Consider the following 11,058-nt stretch of genomic DNA (forward strand, 5'->3'; position numbering starts at 1 on the left):
ACCTGTCTGTCCAGGGCTTGGTTCTGCGCCTGCAGCTCCTTGACCTCGGCCTGCACCTGGACCTGGCATTTGAGCAGGTGGCCCATGCTCTCCAGCCTCTCGCTGTCCCGCAGCCGCCTGACCTGGCTCTGGGCAATGCTGATCTGCACCCGCAGTTTCTGTCGCACCCCCTCCAGGCGCTGGATCTCCTCACTGCCCAGGCAGGGTGGGGGAGGGGAAGCCAGAAAGGGGCAGAGCTCAGCATCACTGAAGTCCAGACACACTGAGCCTGCCCTCCCCTCTCAGACCCAGGAATGCAACCCCCACCTCCTTTACAGCCCCCTCCCCAGTTCCAGGGACCCAGGCTCACAGCTGCTTGTTGATGCGCTGATGGACTTCTTTGCTGTAGGCTCGCCTTTCGTCTTCCATCACTTTGCATTGTCGCTGCAGTCGGCTCAGCTCCCAGTCCACTGAGGTGCGGGACCAGGCAAGGGATTCATGGGAATCCAGCCCCTCCCTCTCCAAACCCTAGGAATTCTGGCTCCCTTAGGGGCTCACCAACTGCAGCTGAACTGCAGACCCAGTCCCCCTCACCACTCTAGGGCTGCGTCTCAGTTCCTGTATCTCTCAAGCTTCCTCATTCCTGCATACTGCCTGTACCCTAAGCTGACCTCCGCATTTCCCCCGCCCCAAACCCACTTCTATCCAGGGTTTGGCACGCCTCTGCTTCCCCACTAGAGGGCACTCCAGGGAAGCCTCACAGTCCTCAGGGACCAGAAGCACAGGACCTAGAACTTGGGAAAGCTGGGGACATGTGCCAAGTCCCCGGGGGCGTGGGGGGGGAGAGACTTTTCTTGTTACATCCCTCCTGTTCAACCCCACCACCACCCTTCCTCAGCCACACCTTCCCGCCTCCTCACTCTCAGCCCATCCCCTTGGCTCAGGCCTCACCCTCCCTTGCCTGGACCATCACCCCAGCCTCCTCCCCAACCTCCTGGCCTCCCTTCACAGGTCCAGAGGGTCTTTCCATGCCTAGAGTGGTCACAGACCTCACTGTGCTCCAGCACCTCCAAAGCTGCAGCTCCACAGCCTGGGGTTCCAGGCCCCACAAACTCGACCCTACCCACCTCTCTGGTCCCATCCACTAGCTCCCCATCCCCCACAGCCTGGTTCTCAACCAGGATCAATTCTGTCCCCTTAAGGCCATTTGGCAGTGTCTGGAGACATGTTTGATTGCCACAGTGTAGGGGAGGGTCGGGAGGGTACTACTGGCATGCAGTGGGTAGAAGCCAGGGGAGCACTGCGCATCCTCCAGCACACAGAACACTCCCCCTAATATCCAAGAATGATCTGACACCTGACCCCAAGGGTCAACGATGTGGAGGTAAAGAAACCTTGATCTAGTCACATCCTGTTCTCTCTGCAGAAACATTCTTCCCTTCCTTCTCCTGTTGGTAATTCCTGGGAGAAGTTCTGGGCCTCACTCAAACTTCTCCGGCAGGAAGTCTTCCTGGCCATCCCACTCCCCAGGCCCGGCTCCACCTTCATTCTGGAGCAAGTGTGTAGCCACTAGAGGGCGCTCCTGAAAACCCTCCCGGTCCCCAGGGCCCCGCTGCACAGGACCTGAAACATGGGAAAACCGAGGAAAAGAATGAATGAAATAAAGAAAGTAGGAATTACCCATTCCCTCCAGGAAGGCCTCACTTCCATCCTCGGAGCGAGTGCTCCCAGCCGAGAGTCCAAAAGGCATCTTGGCCAAAGAGGGTGAGGCTTCTGCAGGGGCGACACAGGACCCCTTCAGACGGCGAGGAGAGGGCGAGGAGGGTGGGCGATGAACAGCGAGGTACTAGGCACTGGAAGAGGGTGACCCCAGAACTGGCCTCTCTTTGAGTGTCAATTCCTCCAGTGAGTCAGAGCGGGGCACCTGTCAGATCTCTTCCCACGCCCCTCCCAACCTCCCACCTCTCACATTCTGTCTTGTCACGGCTCTGACTCTGGGACGGGGTCCTCTAGACCCTCGGTATCTCCGAGGTGGGGCTGTTTGGGGAGGAGGCATCACAGAGGCGGGGGAAACCCCCGCCCCGGTCGGCTGAGTAGAGTGAGGCCGGGTCCCTACCTGCTGGAGTGCCTGACCTGTCCTGGGTACTCCAATCTCACTGTTGTGGTCTGGTTACTGGGGAGATAAGAGGCCAATGAAGGTCTGAGGACAGCAGCCGGGGAGGGACCAAGGCCACAGAAGAAAGCCGTGGGAGGGGAGGCTGGGGAGGAGGGGCCGAGGAGGCCACGACGAGGCCTTCAGGGAGGTCAGGTGCTAAGAACAGATGAGTTAGGGGAGCACCACGAGGGGCGGGGCCGAGGGAGTCCCGCGAGGGGCGGGGCTGGGAGGGCCTGGGAGGGCTGAACTGTAAGCCTCGTGAAGGGCGGGACTGTAGGCCGGGAGAGGGGCGGAGCTGTGGAGGACTAGGATGGGCGGGGCTGAAAGGGCCTTTGAGGAGAGGAGAATGTGTGAGCCTGAGGCGCGGCGCTTCGGGGCTAGCGAGGGAAGGGCAAAGCTGCCAAGACTGGAGAGGGCTAGGGCTGCGGGACCTGACGAAGGCAGAGACACAGATAACCGTCCAGAGCAGGACTTCGGAGCTTTGAGAGGGCAGGGACAAGAATACCTGTAAAGGGCGGGGCTGCGGGCCCTGTGAGGGGTGGGGCTTCGGGGGGTGGCGAGGGGCGTGGCTGGAAGAACACGTGAGCGACCTGGCGGGAGGGCGCTGGAAGGACGCAGGTTCCCAAGACTTGTAGGGGGTGCTGAGGCTAACCGCCGAGATGATCTGTGTGGGGAGCACGGGGTTGTGAGGGGGAGGCTGTGTGTTTCCAGGAGGGAGAGGCAGTAGCTGAAAGAGCCTGTGGAGGCAGGGCTGGGAGGGGAACGTCTGGAAGGCTTTGGAACTGTGCCGAAGTCCTTCGGGATGGGGCGCGAGAGATGCGTGTATTAAGCTGATTAAAACCACGTTATTTTGAGGCTTCATTAGCAGGCAGGCGGTGCCGATGCCAGGAGTTGTGAGGGAGAGGAGCGCTTACCACCGCCTCAAGTCCTCGAAGCCGCTCACTACGCATGCGCGGCCAACGGCCTCGGGAGAGACTGCCAAAACCTCAGCTGCCAGAGCTGTCCGCGCTCTGAGAGGCGGAAGTGGGCGGGGCCTAGGGCGCTCCGTGCCGCCCCTGCTTTCCGGTCACGCCCCCGAGCTCCGCAGGGCACGCCCCCTCCTTTGACTGCCGCCTGCTGCCCACGTGGGCCTTCGCAGAGCCTGCTGTCTGTGGGCGCCGCTCCTTGCAGGCTGGGTGTGCCCAACGCCTGCGGTTTCCTGTGGGAGGAAGAGGCCCGCGGGCGCTCAGCTCGTGGCTTTGGAGGCCCAGGAGGGGAAGATTCCACCACCGCCCTCGGGTACCCTAATTCTCCCCCTTCTGTAGGGCCCTAGCATGGGGGACCCCCTGCCCAGAACATCTCCAGAGTACCCCAACCTGTCGCTAATTCCACTCAGGGAGTTTGATTCAGAGTCCTAGCTTCCTGTTCTCCACCTCCCCCGCTCAAATTCCATCTCTATAGCCCCTGGTTCCCAGACTCCTCCCAGGACTCAGGTCCAGCCCCTTTGCCTCCTTGAAGAACATAACGATCTCCAGTCCCTCGTTTTTCCCCCAGTGACCCAGGCTTTCTAACTTACTTGGAGAACTGAGTTCAGACCTCCAGTCTCTGTCCTTCTCAAAGATGTAACTACTTTACCCACCCCCAGCGACCTTCATTTTGTACTCCCAACTTCTTAGCCTTGGGACCCAATGGACTCAAGCATTTGTCCCTTCTCCAAATCTCAGACACCTCATCTCCCATGTCCCAGTGTCTGGTATAACGTGCATGTACAACAGCGCTTTCTCTATGCCAGGCACTCCTCTAAGCACTGCTCCTTTAGGTATTTACTATTATTATTCCTATTTTACCGATGAAGAAACTGAGGCATAGAGAGATTAATAACCTGCCCCAAATCACAGATAATGAATAAAGTCTATGTCATAGTGATAACAGCTTCCAGGTTAGGGTTAGGAGTACCACCCAGTCACTGAACTGCCCCTCCCTCACCCCCTCAGGGAGCCCAGATAACCAACCACTCTCCCTCCCTCTCGCTGTGGCTCCCTCAGATACCCAGCCATCCCATCATCCTGTTCCTTTCCCTTGTGGGGACCAAGATTTCAGTCCTCCAGGTCTTAATTCCACATCAGGACCCCAGACACCTGGCTCCCTGTCCCTTGCTTTTCACCAAGCACCCAACCCTCCATAGAGACCCAGGTACATAGTGGTAATCATGCCCCACACTTATTCAATAATCTAAGAATAAATAATAATGATAACAATAATAGTTATTAATAACATGAAGTCCCTGGTACTGCACTTCTGTTTAAAAGCCTCCAATGGTTTCCCACTACCCTTAGAATAAAATCCAAACCCCTCCTCTAGGCTTCAAGGGCTCTCTTTGAATTCCCTTCCTACCACTCCCTCTAGTTCCCTATATTCTGGCCACACTGGCCCTTCTGTCTGCTCCCCAAACAACTTGAGCTTGTTCTCCAATCCTGTGTCCTTCCTCTCCCTCCAGCATTCAAATGACTCCTGTCTTCAAGGCTCAGTCTCATCTCAGAATGAGGTTTCTCCTTAGAGAAACCTCACCGGATCACCCTTTTCAAGTTGCCTCCCATCATTAGCAGTGTCACTGTCTTTCGTTTCCTTCAAAGCCCTACCACTACCTGAAGTCTGTCTTCTGTACTGATGTGTTATTCTCTCTCTCGCTCAACTAGAAGGTAAACTCCGTAAGAACAGCAGGGCTCGCATCTGTTTTCTTCATTATTAACTCCTGGTCCATAATAGATGTTCAATAAATGTTTGATGAGGAAAAGAAAAAATGTGTTAGTGTACTGGTATTGCCTTGTTTGTCTAGAATAAGTACCAGAATTGTTATCATTGCCATTAGTATATTGTCAGTAGTATAAGTAGTAGTGTACCCACCTCTCGATTAGGAAACTGAGGTTCAGAGACTTGAAATAATTGGTCAAGGTCCCCCAGGCTGGAAACAGTAGCCCTGGGTTCTTAACTTCCACCTCCTGCCCGCTTCCGGAGTTCCACACTTCCCTATTTCCCATCCCAATTCTCACCAGGGTGCCAACCCCACAAGTCCTCAGCCCACTCCCCGCGGCAGGAATCTGGTCTCCCCGCCCAGACATCCCCCTGAGGATCCAGCCCTAAGCCGCAAAGCAGATGTCGGTTCCCGGGACAGGTCCGGGAGCAGAGGCCTGAAAATCAGATCCTCCCACCCGTGATGCTTGCCCCACCTGAGGGCCCCAGCTCTGTTTCCTTTCCTCCAAGGACGTGTCATCTCCACCGCAGGAGGGGGAGACCCAGAAGATGCCTGTCGGGGCAGTGGGTGGGGGCCCAGAAAAGGAGGAACGGAGGAACGCGAGTGCCTGGTCCCTCCCTCTGGCTGTCGACCTCAGCTGGGCGCGGTGAGGGTGGGTATAAAAGGGTCAGTATATATTGAAAGGGCCAGAGAAAGAGAAACCAGGAGAATGAGGAGAGAGGAAGCAGGATCGAGGTACAGACCGTGAGGACAGGAGAGAGAGACAAGAGGCAGAAGGCGAGAAAAAGAAAGAGGGGGGGGAAGAGAGGGTTCCGGAATTGGAGGGAAGAAAGAGAGAGAGAGCCAGAGAGAGGGAGGGAGGGAGAAAGGCGGTGAGAGGCGGGGGCCTCGAGAGGGTGGAAGGAGGGAAGAGAAGGGCGGGGCACGGAGGCCCGATCGAGGGACCGGACTCAAATCTGACTTCTTCTGCCACTCTCGGTAAGTTTTCAATCCGTTATTCAGCCTGTGATTTCTTTCTTTACTTGGGTATGCAGCAGTTTGGAAAGGAGACCCCCACTCTCACCTCCCTGCCAGCTTGGAAGAAGCTTGGAAATCCTTGTAATTTAAGAAGTGAACTCTTGGCACTTGGGGTGGAGACTTGGAAAGGGGTGGGGCCCGACAGATTTTAGGGTTCCCAGCAGAACCCCCCCACCCACCCAAAAACTTCCTGTAGTTTTACTCTATGGCTGTCCACTCCCCCAGGAAGACCCTGAGGTCAGGGCTTCTCGTGAGAACAACCGAAGTCTGGAGACACTCCAGCCACCACCCGCCACCACCCCACCACCGCAGCCCTTTCTGGACACTGAAGGGTCATGAGGGCTGGCTCCTTCTTCTCAGGCCCTCTCCCACCCGCAACATGGATCTTGTCCATTTTCCCTACAAGGTGTCCAGTAGACACTAGTCTGGTGGCAGGGCAGGGTGGGGTGGGGACCTCGTGGGCATAGACAGGGGCTGGGGTTTCCCTGGTGCTTGGAGGCATGCGGGGGTGGGGGGGGGAGGGTGAGATGAGTCACCAACCGGATGACTCACCGGGTCCCCCTTCCTCCCTCCACCCCAAGAGAGGAGTGGGGTGAATCAAGATTGTCCATTTCTGGGGGCAGCCCCCAGCTTCTGATCTGAACAAGCAGCGATAGGAATTTTTCACATCCTTGCCCATATGTCCCCAGGGACAGGGCTCTGCAGAGATGGGAGCCAAATTGCTAGTCCTACTCATTCCTGGACCCAAGTCTATCACTGGCCCCCTCCAGGCCCTGGGAAATTCACGAGTCCCTGCCCCCAGCTCCCTCCTCCTTCACAACCAGGCATCTAGCTCCCAGCCTCCTCCTCCCTCAGACCAGAAGTTTAGCGCTCCTAGCCCCCTTTTCCATTAGACCTGGGAGTCTGGACTCAGCCCCTTTCCTCACCAGGATTCAGGCATCTTACCTGCCCCTGTGCCAACAACCTCTTGAAGTGACCGTTGTCTCCTGACGTCCCACCCCAGGCTTCCAACACAGCCATGTCTCTCCTCCTGCTGGTGGTCTCTGCCCTCCACATCCTCATTCTCATCCTGCTTTTCGTGGCCACTTTGGACAAGGTAAGCCAACATGGAGGAAGGGGGCCGCCTGTCCCTCTGGCCCCGCCCCATTGCCCTAGCACTCCCTTGTGAGCTCTGCCTTCACCCTACCCTTTCCCGGGAAGCCCCCACCCCACACTTTGCTATTAAATCCATGCTTTCCCATGGCACCTTGCCCTTTTCCCAACCCTGCCTAGTCTCCCTGACTTTGCCCTTGTTCCTCTACCCATCCCAGTCCTGGTGGACTCTCCCCGGCAAGGAGTCCCTGAATCTCTGGTACGACTGCACATGGAACAGTGAGAACAAAACGTGGGCCTGCAGTAACGTCAGCGAGAATGGTGAGGCGTGAGGGGCGCTGGAGATGGGTCTGCAGAAGGGAGGGATAACCCCAAGTCTCCTCCTGGGACCAAGGATTGGGAACCCCCCAAGGTTTGAGTGGGCGGGTTATGGGTCCCCATGCTGAGTGACTGAAGCTGATGTATGATGGCCCACCTTTCTGGATGGTAGGGGGAAGTATGCTCATGTTCTAGAGTGAAGTGAAGTGAAAGTAGCTCAGTCGTGTCCGACTCTTTGCAACCCCATGGACTATATAGTCCATGGAATTCTCCAGGCCATAATACTGGAGTGGGTAGCCTTTCCCTTCTCCAAGGGATCTTCCCAACCCAGGGATTGAACCCAGGTCTCCTGCCCTGCAGGAAGATTATTTACCTGCTGAGGTTAAAAACCCCACTCCCGATGATTTAGGAGTGGAGACCACACGCTATAGGTTTAAGGAATTGGGGGAAAGCTTTCAAGATTCTGAGAAGACAAGAACATGTTCCCAAAGTCCTAAAGAGGCAGGAAAGGTGTTCTGAATGGATGGCTGGGACCACGTTATCCAAGTTCCAATGGGGTGGACCACATTGAGGTTCTAAAGAGGTGAGACTGAATCCTTGCAAGGTTCAAAAGAAGCGGGGTCAGATGCATCTGAGTTCTAAAGGGGCCGAGCTGCATCCGCTTAAATTTCTAAGTCAAAGAAGGTGAAAGATTAAATGATTTTTCCCTAAGAGCAAAGGAAGAATTTCTGCTCTCACAATTCGATACCACATCATACTGGAGGTAGCCAATGCAACAAGTCAAGAAAAAGAAATAAAAGGCATAAAAGATGGGAAAAGAAGAAGTAAAACTGTCTCGATTCCCAGTGAGCATGTTTATATAGAAAATCCTAAAGAATCTGCAAATGGCTTCTACAATTCCTCAGGGAATTTAGGAAAGTTATAGGCATCAAAGTTGATATAAGTGATAACTACTGAGTATCTGAGGTTGAATGACTCTAAATGGAAGAACGGTTGGTGGGAGCAATGATGAGCAAGCAGGTGGAGCTGAACTCTGGACCTGCTGTAACTTCCACCCCTATCTCCTTATTGCAGGCTGGCTGAAAGCAGTACAAGTCCTCATGGTGCTTTCCCTCATCCTCTGCTGTCTGTCCTTCATCCTGTTCATGTTCCAGCTCTACACCATGCGGCGAGGAGGGCTATTCTATGCCACTGGCTTCTGCCAGCTTTGCACCAGTGAGCACGGTTCCTCAGGGAACTGAAAGGAAGGGAGGAGGCCTGTGAGGATGGGGGGAGGGCAGGGGGAAGAATGGACACCTAATGAAAGAAAACAATTCTCAACAACACAAAGACCACCTGAGGTTCTGCCTTTGGCTACCTCTCTGCCCCAGGGACTTAAGGAACTTGTAGTTTTCAGTGTCTCAGTGGTGGTTTGTGGTGTGGGTCTCTGAGTCATGGGGCAACTGGCACTTAGAGCTTCAAGGAGCCAGGGCTGGGGAAAGGGCTGGGGATGAATAATCTAGATCCCAGGAACGGAGGGAGGCCAGTAGGGATAGGTAGCTAATTAATAACACCAGGCTGCTGCTGCTGCTGCTAAGTCGCTTCAGTCACGTCTGACTCTGTGCGACCCCACAGATGGCAGCCCAGGCTCCCCCACCCCTGGGATTCTCCAGGCAAGAACACTGGAGTGGGTTGCCATTTCCTTCTCTAATGCGCGAAAGTGAAGTCGTCAGTCGTGTCCAACTCTTGGCGACCCCATGGACTTCAGCCTACCAGGCTCCTCCATCCATGGGATTTTCCAGGCAAGAGTACCAGAGTGGGGTGCCATTGCCTTCTCTGAATAACACCAGGAGAGAACTCTAAATCATAATAGCAGTGGTCTTGTAATGTCAACCAGTTGCTATTTCTTGTGGACTGACCTTGTATCAGACACTTAAGGGATTTTTATGTACTTTTCATTTTTTTTTACTTCAGGAGCAAAGAGCAAAGTTAATCATAGTTATCATTTTTGGGGAGCATTACGTTTCTAGGTTCCCTCTTGTTCTATTAATTTACTACCTGTGTGCTTGGCTTGTGTAAAGTCACTCAAAAATATTCCTTGAATGGATGGATGGATAAGTTGGTATTATCGTCCCATGTAATGGATGAATAACGGAGGCCCAAAAAGATCAACTAAATTGCCCAAGTCCGGCCTGCAGCAGCCCCCAAGGCGCGGCGCTAGAGGAGTGAACTACAACTCCTAGTAGGCAGTGGTGCTGCGCACTCGCCCTCAGGCGGTTTCTTTGCCCCATGGGTTGTTGGGAAATGCAGTCCCGTTTTGCGGGTCCCCCGTGACGTGTGGTTCCCCTCTCCCCGCAGGCGTGGCGGTGTTTACCGGGGCGCTGATCTACGCCATTCGTGCCGAAGAGATCCTGGCGGACCGCCCGCCGGGGGGCAGCTTTGGTTACTGCTTCGCCCTGGCCTGGGTGGCCTTCCCCCTCGCCCTGGCCAGCGGCATCATCTACATCCACTTGCGGAAGCGGGAGTGAGGGCTGCGCCTCCCCTTGGTTCCCCAGCCGACTCCCGGCCCCTCCATCTCACCCGCAAGCCCCCACCCCTCCTCCTTTTCTATTTTAAACAGAAAATAAAACTGTTTAGCCGCCGGGTCTGCCTTTGACTCCTTCCTTCCTTCCTCCTCCCGGGACCCTGGCTACTCACGCCTGATCATTCCTGAATTGGGACAGCCCCCATCACCAGCAGTTCAGCCTTCAGAACGTCGAACTCATCCCCTTCTAATCTGGGACACAGGAGCCCGCGGTCCTGAAGGCCCTTCCCCTTCCACAGACTGGAGGACCCCAGCCCTCCTGGTGCAAGGCTCAGGATTCTTCCCAGCCTAAATATTCAGGTACTTCTAGGTAAGAACCAGCCGTCCCTCCTTGGCCAAGGGGTCTCTCTCTCTCAACCAAGCAGGATGTGTGTCTTGTTCTAGGTTACTGAGACCTGAGACCCTTTACTGCAGTAGAGTAATGCCTGCACCTGGCCAATCGGTCTCCTCCAGTTACAAAATGTAAAGAAACTATGAAGGACTAAAAATAACTGCGTGCATGCGCATTAGGGGCAAATTCTGGACAGTAAGATACAAACAGACCAAAAAGCCCAACTGCCACTTCCTAAGAGCCAGGAGCAAAAGCAGGGCACTACACACGTACACCAGCAAGGGGGTGGGCAAACCACCTAAGCGCCCCTCTACCCCACCCCTGGACACACCCTTACCCTCACCCCACAGAAGGGACCAGCTCGCCCCTCCTTAAGGGAATGTTCTTCCTCCCTCCCCGCTATAGCAGGAGCCCCAATAAAGCCTTGCCTGAACTCCTTGTCTGGCCTCTTTATCAATTTCAACTGATTAAGAAGGCCAAGAACCCTCATTGGTAACAGTGGTCTTTTTTTCCTCCCTCCGGCACTTCCTCTGGAAAGATACTTTTCCATTTCCCTCTTGAAACCCAGCCCCTCTTCTTCCCCCATCCTCTGCAAACGTTGCCTCTAGTCCACATGACACCTTAGTAAAAACTACATGAGATGCCTCCCCTTCTCCAGGCTCACCCTCACATCAGGACACTTATGAGAAGGGGAGAGGCCGGGTTTTAGACCAACCCACCCCTAGGCCATGTGTCTTTGTGCAGTGAACAATCTGCTCTATCTCGGGTGTTCAGAAGACCCAGTGTTTTAGGGAGTCAGGTCCTCGGAGTCAGGTCCTCCGTAAGATCCTCTTCTGTGACGCAGCCCAGAATTCAGCAATTACAAGCCCAGC

General features: G+C 55.0%; 2 protein-coding genes across 9 annotated transcripts in view; one reads left to right on the forward strand and one right to left on the reverse strand.

Annotated features, from left to right (window-relative positions):
* Nucleotides 1-5,630, reverse strand: part of ODAD1 (outer dynein arm docking complex subunit 1) — a 30,149-nt gene extending 24,519 nt beyond the window's left edge. For 3 of the 7 annotated variants that reach the window (XM_045163514.1, XM_045163513.1, XM_045163512.1), the window contains exons 1-4: nucleotides 2,096-5,630; nucleotides 1,660-1,752; nucleotides 350-449; nucleotides 3-192 (exon numbers count right to left, since the gene is read on the reverse strand). In XM_045163514.1, the coding sequence (XP_045019449.1) occupies nucleotides 3-192; nucleotides 350-449; nucleotides 1,660-1,729 (360 nt within the window). In that variant the 5' untranslated portion in view covers nucleotides 1,730-1,752; nucleotides 2,096-5,630. The remainder of the gene's footprint in view (nucleotides 1-2; nucleotides 193-349; nucleotides 450-1,659; nucleotides 1,753-2,095) is intronic. The other 4 variants (XM_045163509.1, XM_045163511.1, XM_045163510.1 and 1 more) reach the window with 4 other exon arrangements.
* Nucleotides 5,631-5,698: 68 nt separating this feature from the next.
* Nucleotides 5,699-9,914, forward strand: EMP3 (epithelial membrane protein 3). 2 transcript variants are annotated; one of them, XM_025269432.3, is made up of 5 exons: nucleotides 5,699-5,843; nucleotides 6,812-6,978; nucleotides 7,193-7,295; nucleotides 8,367-8,507; nucleotides 9,630-9,914. In XM_025269432.3, the coding sequence occupies exons 2-5, from the start codon at nucleotides 6,901-6,903 to the stop codon at nucleotides 9,797-9,799; spliced, it is 492 nt and encodes a 163-aa protein (XP_025125217.1). In that variant the 5' UTR covers nucleotides 5,699-5,843; nucleotides 6,812-6,900; the 3' UTR covers nucleotides 9,800-9,914. The 2 variants fall into 2 exon arrangements, with proteins under 2 accessions (XP_025125217.1, XP_006043658.1); XM_006043596.4 differs by having other exon boundaries at nucleotides 5,708-5,843; nucleotides 6,886-6,978.
* The last annotated feature ends 1,144 nt before the right edge of the window (nucleotides 9,915-11,058 follow it).

Source organism: Bubalus bubalis, chromosome 18, assembly GCF_019923935.1.
Source record: "Bubalus bubalis isolate 160015118507 breed Murrah chromosome 18, NDDB_SH_1, whole genome shotgun sequence".
Taxonomy (NCBI): domain Eukaryota; kingdom Metazoa; phylum Chordata; class Mammalia; order Artiodactyla; family Bovidae; genus Bubalus; species Bubalus bubalis.

Coding starts and splice junctions, on each gene's coding strand:
- EMP3 (XM_025269432.3), top strand. CDS start 6,901: ATGTCTCTCCTCCTGCTGGTGGTCTCTGCCCTCCACATCCTCATTCTC. Junction 7,296..8,366: donor CAGTAACGTCAGCGAGAATG/GTGAGGCGTGAG, acceptor TCCTTATTGCAG/GCTGGCTGAAAGCAGTACAA. Junction 8,508..9,629: donor CTTCTGCCAGCTTTGCACCA/GTGAGCACGGTT, acceptor CTCTCCCCGCAG/GCGTGGCGGTGTTTACCGGG.